The sequence below is a fragment of the Eutrema salsugineum genome, unplaced genomic scaffold (assembly GCF_000478725.1).
Source record: "Eutrema salsugineum unplaced genomic scaffold, Eutsalg1_0 scaffold_2, whole genome shotgun sequence".
NCBI lineage: Eukaryota > Viridiplantae > Streptophyta > Magnoliopsida > Brassicales > Brassicaceae > Eutrema > Eutrema salsugineum.
The window spans coordinates 12,832,635-12,850,480 of NW_006256829.1; the positions used below are offsets into that span (position 1 = coordinate 12,832,635).

At 36.3% G+C, this 17,846-nt stretch overlaps 3 protein-coding genes across 4 annotated transcripts; 1 reads left to right on the forward strand and 2 right to left on the reverse strand.

The window, feature by feature from the left end:
• Nucleotides 1-106: 106 nt before the first annotated feature.
• LOC18016403 (traB domain-containing protein) lies at nt 107-2,458 on the reverse strand. 2 transcript variants are annotated; one of them, XM_024155694.1, is made up of 7 exons: nt 1,956-2,458; nt 1,332-1,447; nt 1,169-1,257; nt 1,000-1,074; nt 810-917; nt 620-721; nt 107-486 (listed from the first exon to the last, which is right to left on the reverse strand). In XM_024155694.1, exons 1-7 carry the CDS (start codon nt 2,330-2,332, stop codon nt 190-192), a joined length of 1,164 nt encoding a protein of 387 aa, XP_024011462.1. In that variant the 5' UTR covers nt 2,333-2,458; the 3' UTR covers nt 107-189. The 2 variants fall into 2 exon arrangements, with proteins under 2 accessions (XP_024011462.1, XP_024011463.1); XM_024155695.1 differs by having other exon boundaries at nt 1,332-1,472; nt 1,956-2,334.
• A 7,005-nt stretch (nt 2,459-9,463) lies between these two features.
• LOC18016404 (ethylene-responsive transcription factor ERF025) lies at nt 9,464-10,444 on the forward strand. Its single transcript, XM_006401814.2, has one exon. It carries the CDS (start codon nt 9,587-9,589, stop codon nt 10,289-10,291), a length of 705 nt encoding a protein of 234 aa, XP_006401877.1. The 5' UTR covers nt 9,464-9,586; the 3' UTR covers nt 10,292-10,444.
• A 6,916-nt stretch (nt 10,445-17,360) lies between these two features.
• On the reverse strand, nt 17,361-17,846 carry LOC112086521 (glutathione S-transferase T3-like). The gene has a single exon (XM_024155482.1). The coding sequence runs from the start codon at nt 17,844-17,846 to the stop codon at nt 17,361-17,363; it is 486 nt and encodes a 161-aa protein (XP_024011250.1).

A 17,846-nucleotide genomic window follows, 5' to 3' on the forward strand; every position in this document is an offset into this window, starting at 1 on the left:
TCAAAAACACTAAAACTAATACAACATGTCAATACAAAAAAAAATTAAAAGAAAAAGACATATACACAGTACTTTTGTACTTGACTATACAAAAGTCTAGAAGAAGAAAGCATCAAATATCTGTACTCGTTTTTAAGATTCTTTATACACTTTTTGGATTTACAACGTCTTAGATTATAATTTTTTTAATCATGAAGCGTTTTGGGTCATCATCACAAACTTGAGATACTGATCATACAACTCCCATAACAACAACCCTACAATTGTATCTCTTGCGAGGCTCTTCAAAACCATTTGAACCCAACCGTTCGATGTAGTACCACCATCAGATGAATTTCTTCTTCCCACCAAATCCCTAAACCGGAGATCACCAGAATCCGATACCAACGCATAGATCACACCGTTCATGTGTCCTTTTCCTATCACACCCACCACTGTTTTACACCCATTCACCGCCTTACTCCTCTTCAACGACCAAGCAAGATACTAATCAAATCAAAAACATTATCTCATCAAAATCATTATCAACAAAAAAGTCTCAAACACATTTTAGCAGTCTCCATACTAAGCATCAACATTCGGATTTTTGGTTCAGTCCGGTTTGGTTTTTTATACTTACTGTGTCTCTTTCGTGTATCAGTGGCAGTAAGAGAGATGGGAACGAGAAACTTAGCCGTTCGTAAAGCTGCAGACTTCCATTGCTTTCATCTCTCTCTTGTTCCTGTTGCAATGCAATATACAACCGAAAAATTACAACTAATGCTTCTCGAAAAATCAAGCAAAAACCGGTTTAGGATAGAGAACAAAACCTTAAGCTCTGCTGCAGATATACCGGAGGACGATGTGATTGCTCGAGTCACAGCCATCACCAGATTAAGCTTCTCTCCCCATTTCAACGAGTTCCACGCCCTTTGAAGCTGCAACGTTATCAGAGCTAAGTTCCATTGCTTTTTTTACATATCCGAATGATTTTGGTTATAAAGATCATCGTAGGACTACTGTTATTTCGATTGGTCTGTCTCCAAGAACCAGCTGTGCACCAACTTCCTCAGACGCTATCCGAGCAGCACGAAACTGTCGACCAAAACATCAAGCATAGTTTGATCAAGAACAGTCTCACAAAGTTCAAGAAACTAGCCTTGAAATCTTGTGGGGTTATCAAGAATACCTCATCGCCGAAAGGGCGGTCAGCAACAGAAGATAACTTGGAAGAGAAAACCGCCAAGAGAAGTCGCAAGGCCAAAGCAGTTTGGCCTCCTATGATCAATCATCACACACACATCAAAGAAGAAGTAACAGAGAGAGAAAGAGTGAAGCTTTGATTAGTTTACCCAAATCTAAGCTCCGGCCAACAGCACCGAGAAAGCCTGTTCCGGTCAATGACAACACTCCGGATTTTAGGTTTTGGTCATCTTCTCCGACACTTGAAGTGTACATAATCCCAGCTCTGCAATGTGTTACTGTCAGATACTCTGTTCATCACATATCACAAGACAATGAATTGAGGTCTCATAATTGTGCCAAATCTAATCCAATTTCCTCAAAACCGTTCGTAAAAATCATCACTTTCACTCGGTTTCTCGTAGCCCTAATCTAAACCTATCCAAATTTCCCCAAAGCATCAAAAAATCATCTATTTCATAACCCTAAATCTTCTCCGACACTATCAGTGTACTGTGTACATAATCCCAGCTCTGCAATGTATTACTGTTAAATACTCTGTTTTCCACTACTCTCATCACATAACACAAGACAATGAGGTCTCAAAATTGTGTCAAATCTAATCCAATTTCCTCAAAACCGTTCGTAAATCATCACTTTCATTCGGTTATCTCGTAACCCTAATCTAAACCTATCCAAATTTCCCCAAAAGCATCGCAAAATCATCGATTTCAGAACCCTGAATCTCTGATGGTGACAAAAGCCTCAAACTTTGGAAAAAGAAATCGACTTTCCTGCTGCGACAGAGCTCGACGGCGACATTATCTGGCTTCACAGTGCGAACGACGCGTTCAACGTCGGAGGCAGACTCCGGCGAGATATGGGAAGTGCCAACGAGCCAAATCGACTCCGGCTCGACGAACTCCTTGCGCCAGGCCGGAGTTGGGCCGAAACTCTGCTTCTGGACCAGGATCAGTGTCCCGTTATCGGCGAGGTCGAGCAGCTCCGGGAAAGTTCTGGCGATTGCGGCGCGTGAGTCTGACGCGACCTCGTTGCGGAAGTCGAAGTCCGGCGGAGGAGTCTGGACGGAGACTTTGATGGGTCTCAAAGGTTTGTAATCGAGTGGTTTATAAGTGAAGGGGAAGGTTACTGGATTCGGAAGGAATTTCATTGGATGAAACAGAGAGATGATCGAATTGAGATTTCTTTTCGATAGATCTTTTTTGAAAATAAATTTGTTTCAATCGTTTTTTGTGAAAGTATTGACATTTTGATTGGTTTAGATTTCATTTGGGTGCCAGGATCACGTTAATGGCTACAATGGAGTTTTGACATTCATTTCTTTCAATTTTCATAGCATAGCCATTTATTTTTCACGAAGATCATCAAGTAATCTCTTTATAAGCATTGCTGTAATCCATAATCACCAAGTAAATTCATGAGATTAGACTTTCCTCCTATGGCTCTGATTGGTAGCGCAAACTCTTAGGTTGGAAGGAGTGTTTGAAGATAACTTTTAAAACTATGGTTATAAGTTATAACAAACGTTTAAAATGGGTGGTTGGATGATGATTTGAATCTTAATTATACCGTTACACAGCTGTATATCATTAAAAAAAATTGTTATATAGTATTTATTTAGTGATTTTCAACATAAATAAATGATTGAAGATATTTTTTTGTTATCATAACGAATTTACAAGATTCAGAAATATTTTCAATACAACCGTTAACGCAAATAAAAAAAATTAAAACAATTTCGATGAAAAAATATAGAGTAATCATGCTATTTTATTGAAAGTAGTCTTATACGATAATAGATAAAATCTGTTATGTCTGCCTCCTTTATATACTTTTTATTGGTTATCATCTTGCTGATAAAACTTCAAAATGTACTTGACATTATTTTGATTAATAAGATAACATTAAATTTTGTTGGTGATGAATCTAGAACATGTTTTCTAAAACTCGATAAGATATGCAATATTCGCTTGTTCTAATCAATACCCATCAAATCTTTAAACATTATTTTTTTCTCTAATTTGTTGTAATACTTACATCCTATCATTCTTTATGCCTTAACTAAAGTCATTAATGGCTTCTAGACTTTTTTCCAAAATACTTTTCAAAGTCAATGTTCTAATGAACATCCCCAGATAAATTGGATAATCCAAATTCAGAAATTTTTGAACTTTTCAAATGTTTGGATAAACATAACTAAATTATATGGTGGAGAGATAAAAGTTTTCAAAGATGAAACGATATATTTGTTGAAGAAAAGTAAAACTGCATGAAGAAATTCCCACATAATGAAACCAGCACTATTGTTTCTGGACTTTCGCCGATTATGGTCGGAAGAGCATTCTCTCGAAGAAAGAGACCGAGAAGAATTGTCAGAGAGAACCACAAACGGATCAGATGTGTTGATGGATCTCGGATGGGTTTGTGTCGACGAGGCGATGGAATTGACACGATCAACTTAATTTGAATAAACTAAGGAAAGCAAACAGCCAACCGACGGCATCGGCCGAAAACAATAGAAAAATGGAGAAGAATTGCTTTTGGAGAAGAAGTTGAAATCGCCGAGAGTTTGCTTTGCTATTAGAGTAATTGCACAATCTGCCAACAGAAACTTTGGAAATTAAGCCATGAAAATTCTGTACTGTGCTATGGTTCTGTTCACAATAAAAAGACAATTGAATCCCTACATTGAGTTTATTGAGTTTGCTGTAAAAATGAGCTGAAAAAAATAGATGGATCCCTAGATAGCATGTGCCAGTAATCCCGACAACAGTATCCAAGTTTTTAAAAAATTTTATTTAAATATTTTTATAATTATTTTGGAAGGAAGGAAAAAAAAGAAGAGACCAGAGTTTGTATTTAAAACCGATATTTGTTATCGGTTATCTCTCCAACTCAAAAACCGTCTCCAAATTTTGTTATCGCCAGCGATCACTAATCTAGTGCATGTTATCGTTTTTGTTGAAGAAATTCAAAGTTTTCATTCGCAAAGAAGGTAAAGATGAGTTCTGTTTCAATTTCCCTAATTTTTTTTGGGTTAGTGGCATTTAATTTGCAGATGTTAGATAATAAGTTACAAAGAAGATTATAGTCGTCGGAGCTGAACCTTGAGGCCAGGGGGTTATTTCCATATAAGAATTTAGCATTATACAAGATCTTATATCCGCTTTGGAAGAATATGAGGTCAATTTCATCCGTCAATCGCCGGTAAATTGATCGACATTCCATCTATGCCGGCGTGGTCTGGAACTTTTGGGTTGTTCTTATTGTCTTGACAACTAGAAGTGAAGAGAAATAATGAAATATGGATCTTATTTGTTGGTTATCCCATCAGATTCTTTTTTGCGAGTTCAAGATAGTTACCGGTTTAAATTGTGGGAATTTCCGGTGAACATGACGAATAAGAGGAAATCTGTCAACTATCCTATGGACAAAAGACTATTCGACCACAAAGAAGATAAATATTGTTATGTGATTACCTGATAACCGAAGCAACTACTAAAACCTTATAGAGCTGTGACAGTGTATTGCTTATAGCATGATTAGTTAGCTTTGTTTAGCTGATAACCGAGTTAATTGATAATGGATTTGTAACACATATGTAGCAATCACTAATGGGTCCAATGTATTGACTCTCACTCTTCCAAGCCGCATCTGTACTCGACATAACTGGACTATTAGAGCTTATATTCATCATTAACCAGATAACCATATTATCTGTCAACAAAATAAGAGATTTTTTTTTTGTCAAAACAACATATTATCTGTTTAACACAAATAATAGAATGGATTTTAGGGCAGCAGACTCTAAGTCATGTCACTTAGACCCAACTATACTCACTAATCCAATCGTTCCACATTATGGTATATGTTGGTAGAGGTTGACTCTGTAATAGATTTACCTGATAACAAACAAAAATATATCAGATAACAATATATAGCTGATAACTCAATTAACACATAACTAACATACACGTTAACTCCACTTGATTGTATGCTAACTTATTCCTATTTTACATTCAACAATACTACTACAACTCACCTTCCTGTTGTTCTTCACCCCTCCAAGTTGGTGACAAGCCTGAACTCCACATGTTACCTGTTCAATCAGCATTATATGAGTCATCCTCTAATACCACAACAACTTCACATAATAAAACAACAAAATCTATTACCTTCTATTGCTGAAGTATGTTTCCCATATTCAATCTTCCAAGCCGCATCTGCACTCGACATAACTGGACTATTAGAGCATATATTCGTCATTAGCCGGACAACCATATTATCTGTTAACAAAATAAGAGTTTTTTTGTCAAAACAATATATTATCTGTTTAACAAAAATAATAGAATGGATTTTAGGACAGCGGGCTCTAAGTCATGTCACTTAGACCCAACTATACTCACTAACCCAATCGTTCCACATTATGGTATATGTTGGTAGAGGTTGACTCTGTAATAAATTTACCTGATAACAAACAAAAATATGTCAGATAACAATAACTCAATTAATACATAACTAACATAAACGTTAACTCTACTTGATTGAATACTAACTTATTCATGTTTCACATTCAACAATACTACTACAATTCACCTTCCCGTTGGTCTTCACCCCTCCGAGTTGGTGACAAGTCTGAACTCCACATGTGTTACCTGTTAAATCAGCATTATATGAGTCATCCTCTAATACCACAACAACTTCACCCAATAAAACAAACAAAAACTATTGCTGAAGTATGTTTCCCATATTCACTCCGAGATTAATGCATCAGTTTTTTGGTTGGAACTACCTCTACACTCAAGTTTCTTTGATCCAAATTTTACAGATAATCTAATCAGATATATTTTACGTTAACTGAGATAAATAATTTTACAGATAATTCAATCGAATTTTTTCTTTATTAACGAACGGATGAGAATAAGAGGTAGGGTGGTACAACATCTTTATATGATATCAATTGTATTTTTTTAGTTTCTGTCTCCTCAAAAGGTAAGAGCATTTAATGCTGATATAGACGCTATCTTTGTTTGACATAGGGGCACTTTTGGACACAATGCATTTAGTCAATTGTATTTACTTTATTTCTAAATTATGGTTGGTACTTACTTAATTAATTTATTATCCATGAGTAGTTCACCGCTTAGCTCTTGTTATTATGTATATCTCCGATTGAGGATATATTTATTTCTAAAATTTAGTTTATCTAAGAAAAAAACAAAAAAAAAATCAAAAATTCAAACATATTAAATCGTAAAAATTGGCAGAATAGTGCATTTCTATTATAAAGTTTGTTAACCAAACGTTTTGTGGGTCTTTTAAGACAAATTTCATAGCACAGGAAGTTAGCACGTGATGGACAACAAACACGATAGGAACAAAACAAGAACATGTAAAGCAATTAGTCAAATCGAAGAGCAAAGAAACAAGAAAGAGGAAACATAAGTGAGCTAAAGGGGCGGAAGTTGTTCGTATGGTGAAACGTGACTTATATTAACGTTGGTACAATTGGTTCTGTTGTGGTAGGGGCCTGCCCTTTTAATATCTAACTAGTCGTAAGATCTCTACATATGCTTTATATTAGATTATACATATAGCCTAATTATAATTGTTGTGGATGCAAGATTCGGTTCATGAACCAGATTAAATAAAATGTAAATTGGAGCTAAGCTTTTCTGAACAAACGAATGAGAAATATGTGTTATTGGGATTTGTTGATGAATACAATGAATTCGCCTCCTTTGGTGATTTATTTCGTTTTGTATTTTGAGCTTTAATAGGGCGAATCTTATGGTGAGATTTGACACTAACAATTGTGTGTATCCTACGAATGCGTTATGCATATATACTGAGCATTTTTAATCTTTTGAAAAACTAGGTTCGTTTATTTATTTGGCTTTGGGTTTAGGAGTTAGATCGGTTTAACTATTTTTTATTGGTTGGAATATTTTCTCTAGCCTTTCCTTAATCATTTTTTATTAAACTAATGTGGTAATTATTAAAAAATGTTAAAGAGAGAAAACATGTCTGATGTTCCAATAAAACATGTCAAAGAGTATAAGAATTTCTCAAAGGATTTTGTGTTAAACCTAAACATGGTTTATATATATAATTTCTTATAAACAAAAGGATTTGACCAAAAAATTAGATGTTTAGTTTGTTTATGTTGACTATCTAAACGTTTGACGGTGACAAACGGTTTAATCTTACTAAAAATAGTTTAGTTTGGCAAATTCTAAAAATATGTAAGTCGACGACTGATAGTTTGTTCTTTTTCTTGCATATTGAAATCTAAACTTCTACCAAAGTAACCACAGCCAAACAAACAAATTAAAAGCAACTTGACAACAACAAAAAACAACCACAAAACTACTAAAATGGACTAAACATCTGATCTTTAAATTAAACGAAACATGGAATATACGAGTATGAAATAGTAAAATTAGGTAATTTTTTCCACGACTGATAAATTAGACACATGAATAATTAATAATTTTTCTACTTTGTTAAAAATGAAATGTAACATAACTACTAAAAAACAAAATATGTCTTGTAGTTGGCAAAATATATAAATTCATGGTTCAATCTAATATCCAATCCATGAACTAGGATATTTGAAGTTCTCAGATCCGGATATTTGCGGATGTATATATATCCAGTTCAGATAATAAATTTCAGATCTCATAAATCAAAATCCAGATATCTTAAAATTCCAGTGCATCTAATCCATGTCAACCCATAATGTCAATATTGAACAAAAATATCTATGCATCCACTCTTTAGTTATATCTAACACCGATGACTATCTCATTTCATATTTAGTGATTATGTGGGCTGTAATTATGAAACAATAAAATATGAAAAGAAGCCTATCAAAGAGTCCTAGCGTGAATCTCATCGTGTGGGACATTCATTCTTATAAACTCGTCGTCTGACCAATGTGTTGGCTGGCTTCCTTAAGTGCTCGCCATTACCCCATTAATACAAGTATATCTTTGACTTTTAACTCTCTTTTTTTGTTGCCTTTTTGGTTCACATTAATTATTTCATTAAATTAATTTCTGTAAGAGAAAAAGGATGATGATTATTTATGATTAGTTTAATTTTGTTTTAAAATAAAGAAAATCGCGCAGAGTACGTGTTTTATCCGCAGCCTCGCGTTTGGCTAGTTTTAAAATCGTTGGCAAAGGTGGAAATAAATACCTTTTGGTACAACTCATTAAGTGGAGTTTGATACGGAAGTGTATCATCACTAATTCACTATGTTCCAACTACAAAAAGTTCTGATTTGTTCAATTTCTTCCAAATTATTTAATACTGGATTGGTCAATTACTTCCAAATTATGTAATACTGGATTTAAATACAATTTCTTTACGCTTAGAATAATGACATGTGTTTGCTCCGGCAACATTCATTTACAATATTTTATCGACTATTATTAGTATTTTTATGAACCCACAAAAAAAATTCAAAAGAATATATAAATACCTTTTGTATATCATTGTATGTTATGGTTTCGAAAAGAGAAAAAGCTATGGTTTTCGAAAATATTTATAAATTTTTTCCTACTTTTTCCTATTGTATACCACACCCATTGAGAGTATATATATATATATACATACCACAAATGTTTTTGCTCATTCGTATCGCGAAATGATGTTTCAGTCCCTCATCAATTGTCTACTGGTTCACTATAACTTTATAACCTTAAAATATATTTGAATTGTTTGTATAACCTTAAAGTAAAAAAAAAAAAGAAGTATATTTGAATTGTTTTGTATAACCTTAAAATATATTTGAATTGTTTGTATAACCTTTTTTTCGTTTGGCTGAATAGATTATCCAGAAGTCAGCCACTATAAGAAGCTATTGTTTATATGTTTTTTTTATTGTTACAATAAATTACTGCTTAAGTGGTAAAAATCAAATCAAGAAGTGTTTTAGTTGGCGATTTGGTCATTTTAAGTGGCTGTCTCTACATGGGGTTCACAATTCTAATTTTAATTGGCAAATCATGGTTGACATTTTAAGCAACGAGCATACAAATTCTTAAACTAATACTAGTACTAGTTAAAAAACAAAATTTAAGTACAATAAAATGAGGAATAAGGTCAGAGGAAAACTGCAAATAATTCTCTTTATACGATGATAATAAACAAATAATCGTTTTTTATTGAACCATTATAAACAAATAATCTTGTGAAAATTATAATAAATAATAATCAAAGTGTATTTATGTGTAACAGCTATAAACATTCAACAAAAAAAAGCGGAGGTTCTTGCGAGTTTCCCACGGTTTACTATCACCTGCAAGAACATATAAATACACAAACACACATTGATACAAAAACAGAACACAGAAACATTTTTTACATCAATTTAGCTATCACACAAATAATTTTTATGTCGAACACTAATTCTCCGACCACCGGGAATCAACAAACGACGACGTTTCGTGTAGCTTCAATCGCATTACCTTCTAAACCCTATGATCAGTCTCCTCAATCCTCACCATGCTCATCTTCTTCACCGAGACCATCACTCACCTCCGGTGTATCTCCGGCGAGGAGAACAACGACTGGATTATCCGGCCGGCACTCATTTTTCAGGGGAATTCGTCTAAGAAACGGAAAATGGGTATCGGAGATTCGAGAGCCGCGTAAAACGACACGTATTTGGCTCGGGACTTATCCGGTGCCGGAGATGGCTGCCGCCGCTTACGACGTGGCGGCGTTAGCTCTTAAAGGCTCCGACGCCGTTTTGAACTTTCCCGGTTTGGCTTCGACTTACGTGGCTCCGGCTTCGAACTCTGCCGCCGATATAAGAGCTGCCGCTGCGAGAGCCGCGGAGATGAAGCAGCCGGATCCGGGTGGAGCTGAGCGGGTAGAGAATTCGGGTCGACCCGGAAAGAAGGAGGAGGAGGAAGAGGAAGAAGCTTTATTATCTTGTTCGTTGGAGTTTATGGACGAGGAAGCGATGCTGAATATGCCGAGTTTGTTGACGGAGATGGCGGAAGGGATGCTGATGAGTCCGCCGAGAATGACAAATCCGACGATGGATGATTCGCCGGAGAATCATGAAGGAGATAGTCTCTGGAGTTACAAATGATTGATTCCATTGAAGCTGTCTTTTTCTTCTTTTTCTTCTTCTTGGATGAGATTTTTGTTTTCTTTTTGTATTAATTTTTGTTATTCTTTACTCTTTGGTCGCTGTAATGTAAAATCAAAATAGGTTATTAACTTATTATATTGTCTATGTTTTTGTTCAAAATATGATGCATGCTGAATCGCTCTCTATGATTTTTTTTCCCTTTCTTTCCCCATACATTTTTTTTTTCCGCAAATCAAATTTTATTAATTATGAAAAAGATTACAATCAGCAAATACAGCATGAGATAACCATAATGGTGGATACAATTTATCTGAATAGAAAAGACAATTAGGTGGTCCATATTTTGCTAACAAATGAGCAGGATTATTATGATTTCTTGAAGTAAAAAGAAAGATGCATTTTGTAAATTTTTGTTTCCAGAAGAGAATATCAGAACATATGTTTTCAATAAAAATATTTTCCGATTTTCTCCAAAGGACGTCTATAAGTATTTTGCAATCTCCTTCAAAATAGATGTTTGAAATTCCTGCGCTCCAAGTTTGTTGCATTGCCATTAACAAAGCCTTTGCTTCTGCTTCAAGAGATGATGTCGTTGGTTGAATAATTGCTGAACCCCATAGAGATGGTATTCCTTGACTGTTACGGACAATCCATCCAGCAGAAGAATAGTTATTACCCGAGTGAAAACTAGCATCAAAGTTACATTTTTGCATTCCTTGATCTGGACTTTCCCAAGTTTTGGTTGAATTTTCTGGAGCAGTCTTTCTATGTATTTGATTTGAAACCTCATTATTTGCAGATATCCATTGAGCAATATCCACTTCCGCATCTTTAACAACTCGGTATGGACATACTCTGATCTTTCGAAATATTAGGTTACATCTAGATTTCCAAATTCTCCATAAAATCTAAAATGGCATCAGTTTTTGAGAAGCAGACATGGAAGAGTTAGCATGTGAATCAAGTATACTGCGTAGAAGATCATCTACAGAGTCATTATGTGTTACAAAAGGTGTCCAAGGAGTATTTGATAGTCTCCATATCGTTTGAGAAATCGGGCATGTGAAGAAAGTATGGATGATTGTTTCTGGTGCTGAGCAACAACGTTGACAGGTATTGTCCATTATAATTCCTCTTGTATTTAATCTACTAGCCACTGCAATAGCTTGAGAAGATATTCTCCATAGGAAATGCTTGAGTTTTGGAGTGATGGGTAATTTCCACAATTCTGATTTTAAATTTGGATCTCCATGAGGGATCATAATAGCCTCATTTTGTTGTCTTGCCTGATTAAACGCAAACCAATATGCACTCTTAACTGAGTAATCTCCTGTCGTTTCCAGACTCCAAACAACCCGGTCTGGTTTACCACAATGTGGTAAATATGTGTTCTTAATCAAATCACGATCTTCTTCCACAATCATTTCCTCAATCTTCTCATTATTCCAAAATCTCCTATTGTTTATAGTAGTGATAAGATCACTAACCATAAGTTTGTCATCATTTTGGATCAATCTCGCTGGCCTTGGGTGAGGAGACAACAACCAATTATCATCTTGTACACTGATTTCCCCATTTCCAATTATATGTTTTACTCCTTTCTTAAGCAATTCCAATCCTTGGACAATTGATTTCCATCCATATGATTGGTTAGCTCTGTTTTTAGCCTTGAGTATATCAGTATTTCTGTAGTAACGGGCCTTCATCAATCTTGCAAAAAGCGAATTTGGGAACTTTAGTAGCCTCCAAGCTTGTTTAGCTAAAAGTGCATCATTGAAGAGGGTTAAGTCTTTGAAGCCAATACCACCATTCCTCTTTGAAAATTGCAGACGTTTTCAAGCTACCCATGGGATTCCTTTTTTTGTTGATCTCCCTTTTCCCACCAGAAACGCATGAGGAGAGTGTTTATTTCATCTGTTATATGTACTGGTAGCTTAAAACATGACATCGAGAACACAGGCATTGAAACACCCACTGATTTGATCAAGATCTCTTTATCAGCTTGTGATAAGAATTTTGCACTCCAGCTTGAAGTGCGTAGTCTCACTTTATCGATAATAAACGAAAACATTTCCTTCTTTTTTCTTCCGAATTGTTCTGGAAGGCCAAGATATTTTCCACCTCCCCCATGGTTATCAATTCCAAGTAAGCGTTTCAATCTTTCTTGTAAGTCTCCTGGGATCCTTGAACCAAAAGTTATTGTCGATTTTGAAGCATTTATCTGTTGTCCAGACCAAGCTTCATAGACTCGGAAAATATCATGTAGAGCTTTACAGTTTCTATTATTTGCTTGGCAAAAGAATAATGAATCATCAGCAAATAATAGATGGGAAATTGCAGGCACCCCATTTCCTATTTTAATTCCTCTGATTTTGCCCGATTTTTCTTGCTCCTGAATCATGTGACTAAGAACATCTGCACAAAGGATGTAAAGGTATGGAGACAAAGGGTCACCTTGTCTCAAACCTCTCTCTGGCGTTATTCTTCCTTGTGGGTTTCCATTGATGAGAACAGAGTTTTCTACTGAGGTCACTGTTGCCATTATCCATTTTATCCATTGTTCATCGAACCCAAATGCTTGCAATGTTTTTTCCAAAAAGTTCCATTCAATGCGGTCGTATGCCTTTGTGATATCAGTTTTTATTGCCATGTAAGTCTTGGAGACTCTCTTTCTGGATTGCAGGGAATGCATCAGCTCATGTGCAATCAATATATTATCAGTTATCATACGACCCGGTATAAACGCAGCTTGAGCTTCAGAGACGATGGAACTTAGGAACTCTTTAAGTCGATTGACTAAGATCTTTGAAATAATTTTGTAGAGAACGTTACATAAACCAATTGGTCTGTAATCAGAGAGGGTAAGAGGTTTATCTATTTTGGGAATCATACAAATGTTTGTGTGATTAATTCCTCTTTTCATGTGAGCCGTTTCAAAGAAATCCTTAATCTCTGTGATTACATCTTTACCCACAATGTCCCAACAAGATTGATAGAAACGTGCAGTAAGCCCATCTGGTCCAGGTGTTTTGTCCGCTCCGATTGAATTGATTGCATCCTTGATTTCTCTTTCTGAAACATCCCTTGTTAGTTTTTCATTAACAATATCGGAAACTGTCTTTTGGAAGTTAGAGAAAATATTGTTTTGGCATGGACTTGAGTTGCTTTTGTAGACTTTTGTAAAGAACTCTTCCGCATGTTTACCAATTTCTACATCTCCTCTGTATAGCTGTCCTTGATCATCAATAATCGACATGATTTTGTTTTTGGAATATCTCGTTTTGGTTACAGCTTGGTAGAATTTGGTATTACGGTCACCTTGAGTCAACCATGTATTTCGACTTTTAATTTTCCAATATGTTTCCTCATCATTGTAAGCTTGTGCGAGTTCTTTTTGGATTTGAGCAATATCGTCATATGGAGTTCTCGAGTCAGCTAGAGCAAATTCTAGTTCTATCTGCAAACCTTCGATCTTTTTAGCAGAGTTTAAACGAGATTTTCGTCGACATTGTGCCATGGATTTGCGACAGTCACGGATTCTATCTGATATCCTTGGAACATGATTCAAGTTAGGCGAGTTCCAGCCTCTTCTAACATAGTCTTTGAAATCCTCAACTTGGAGCAATCTTTTGTCAAATCTGAACATTCTCTTTGAAGATTGTTCCGTGTATGCAATCGTAGTGACTGTGGGACGATGATCTGATCCATATAAGCCTAAGAAAGTAGTCTCAGAAGCAGGGTAAGATACCATCCATTCAGTGTTGACTACTACTCTATCAAGGCAGCATTTGACCGTATGAGTGTGCCTTTTTCCAATCCAGGAAAAACGATTTCCTTTGCTTCGAAGGTCAGATAAATCACAATTGCTAAAGAGTTTGCGAAAATCTTGAAAGCTTTTATCATCTCTTAGAGGACCTCCATCTTTCTCTTCATTTGACAATATTTCATTGAAGTCACCAATGAGCATCCAAGGGCCTTGTCTTGATCGATTAATATCTTGTAATCTTTCCCACAAATCATTTCTATGTCTTTGGTTTGGATGACCATAGACACAAGACAAATAGAAAGACATACCATTATATTTTACATCAACATCAATGAGTCTTTCATCACTATGATGTCTTATAATATCGACATCCTTAATTCCAAAATAAAGCCAAACCTCCACTCCTCCCTAATGGAGGAATGGTAAATACATAGTCAAACTTTAGATAGACACACATATCCCTAAGTACATCACACTTATGTAGAGTTTCAACTAAAAATAGAATGTCAGGCTTATAAGTTTTACAAAGATCTTTTAGCCTGTGTTCAGTCGGCGATCCCTCAGGTCCAAGACCCCGACAGTTCCAGGAGATGACTCTCATGGAGGAAACAATGGGGGTACCGGGCCCCCCGCGCCTCTGTCTGTCGGGAAAGAAGCAGAACAAGAGCCCTGCGACTCATTGTAACTTAGTCTTTTGCTCGCAGGACTCAGGACCATCCTGTGGCAACGAGACTGGAACGGTGCTTCAAGTATTTCCTCCACTGCACGTCTCTTCCTCTTGTTAAAGCCTCCCGGAGATTCTTCTTCTCTTGTGTAAGCCGCAAACACCTCCATGAAATCACCTTCTTTAAACTTTCCTTTTGCCATTTTGGCTTGCAGGTAGCGAACAGTTTCAACAACCAAATCATTATCCGTGGCCGGATGCTCAGGATGGTATGGTTCATGTTCTGTGTTGAATCCTGCAGACATTGGCTCCATCTGCAAATCTGCATACCCATAGCCTCCTTCCAAAGCCCCTTGATCGTTAGCATTGTGGTCATCATTGTCATTTTGATCATGAGGCTCATCACCATCGGAAGCCTCATCATTCAAAGGACATTCCTTACCATCATGAGTCAATAAACCACATTTGTTGCAAAAATTCCTTAACCTTTCAAACCAGAACTTCAAGAGAGTATTCTCATCTACACCAAACTGGAAATTGCGTTGAAAGCGGAGGGGTTTTTCTATATTCCAGTTTACCTTTACTCTGACAAAAGTCGACTCTTGTAGAATTTGCATCAAAATCCACTTCCATTACATCACCCAGATGCCTTGCAACGAAACGAATCATAGGTTCAGTCAGGAACTGCAATGGGATCCCACGGATTTGAATCCAGAAGGGAATGAATTTCAAAGTCTCTTCTGGAAAGTTTGGTGACCATCGTTGAAGAACCAGCATCCATTCATTAAAGGACCAGGGCCCTCTGCGAAGTGTGAGATTCATTGCCTCCTCAGACTGGAACACGAATTGAAATCGATTTGGTCCTGCAATTCTTCCAATCACCGAGTTTCCCAAACCCCAGAGACGAGGCATATGAGCAAGCATGGGGCGAAGAGGTTGTTTGCGAGGATTTACCGGAGTCCCGATGATTGTGAAGCGGTTAATACTTGCCGCTTGGTTGCAGATTTCCGGTGGAAGAGAAATTGTTTCATCTTCAACACCGAGGGTGAGGTTTTGAAGGTTTCGGCGGATGTTATCACTCATGATTTTGGAGAAGATCGATGGAATGAAAAGGTTGAGAAAAGTGAGAATTGAAGAAAGAGTGGGGTATAAATAGTTGAGAATCCATGGGGGTTTTGGATTTTGATACTCATCCGGGGAAGATGAGACACAAAAACCGTCAGAGATGATTCCCAACGGACGGAAACCGACAGAATTTCGAAAAATTTGGTGAAAAACTGTCGGAAAACTGCAATTTCTGAAGAGATAAGAGCGGTTATCTCTGAAGAGATAAGAGCGGTTATTGAAATCGCCCAAAAAATATAACAGAATAATTAATATAATTTTTTTTGTAGATTATTAAAAAAAGATCAAAGTAAAATGGACCCATCAAATAATATAAACATATCCCACTTAATAACCACAGATAAAACCTATACAAGGGTAATGATAATCCCACGAAAAGGTAAACACGAATTCACCGGTGGATACAAACAAACCTAGTAAGAAATAAACCCATAAAAAGTGAAAAACATCTCCCTTATAGAGATATGAATAAATCCTGATAAAGATAAATGCCTAGTAAATCTCAGAATAAGAACATCTCCAATGCTGATATCCTCTTTTGGGTCTTTTAGCATATTTTAATTTTGTTATTCATTTTTTTTAGTTGGGAAGAACTCCATGTTTTGTACCCCTCCATCCCTGATCTCTAATTTAGAGGTTGTTTTAAATAAAATATTAATATTTCGATTTTTTTAAAACAATAATTTAATAAATTCAAAAATAAAATTACATAAATTATATGACATAAAATATAGGAATACATGATTAATTGAAATACACATTATTAAAATTATGAAAAAAACATACAAACTTAATTTTAAAGTATGGTTCCTCCAAATTTATGCCAAATATATTTTACTAAATCTTCCTTCAATTGATCATGAATTTCGATATCTCGAACTTGAATATGATTGCCGATCAAATTGCCCAGATTCGATGCCATTTCTGTTGAATAACCCATATCGACATGTGAAGTTCTTTTTCCTTCACCTTGTTCGAATTCAGATAGATTATGTTGAATGTTAGTAGGTCGTTTGTCTTCTACTATCATATTGTGTAATATGATGCATGCTCTCATAATCTTTTCTATCTTCTCTTTATCCCACATAAGGGCCGAATTTTTGACAATAGCAAACCGGGCTTGCAAGACTCCGAAAGCTCTTTCGACATATTTCCGTACAGATTCTTGGCATGTAGCAAATAATATATCTTTTCCACTTTGGGGAAGAGGAATAGACTTGACAAATGTTGCCCATTTTGGATATATAACGTCCGTGAGGTAATATGGTAGACGATAGTTGTGACCGTTGACAGAGAACTTTACTTTCGGAGCTTTACCATGTAAGATGTCATAAAAAACATGTGAGCGATCTAAGACATTGATATCGTTTAAAGTACCTGGAGGTCCAAAAAAGGCATGCTAAAACCAAAGATCGTATGATGCCACAGCCTTTAACCCTTTCAGCATCTCTTACCGTGGTCGCCGAAGTCCACTTTTGATCATGACGAAGTTCCCTCCAAGCATGCTCCAGTTAAAACTTGAAGCCGTGATCGTTGAGGAAGATCTGGTGTGCAGCTTTCATCACGTTGTTGTCGTTTAGGCCGGATGATTGCTCTTTAACCGCAGTGTCATAGCAGCCAACAAACTTACACACTTGGTTGTTCATCCTGCTCCACCTCTGCTTGCAATGGGTCCCCTCTCTATCTGGATACTCTTTCAGCTTCGGGCTCGAGTTGAATGTGGCCTTGATGCGTGACCAGAAGGCACCAGATTTCTGGTCATTACCCACGATGGGGTCCTTGCTGGTGTTCAACCAAGCAGAGATGAGGACAAGGTCTTCTGTTGGTGTCCACTGCCTCCTCGGTGTGACTTTGCGGTCTTCAGCTACAACTGTTGGCTCTTCGGCGTGACTAAACCTGGGCACCTGTGGTGATCCTACATCTATTGGCGGTAAAAAGGAGAAAAGATAGTCCTCTTGAAACCCTTGAGAATTACCAAATGGGTTTGGAGAGTCCAT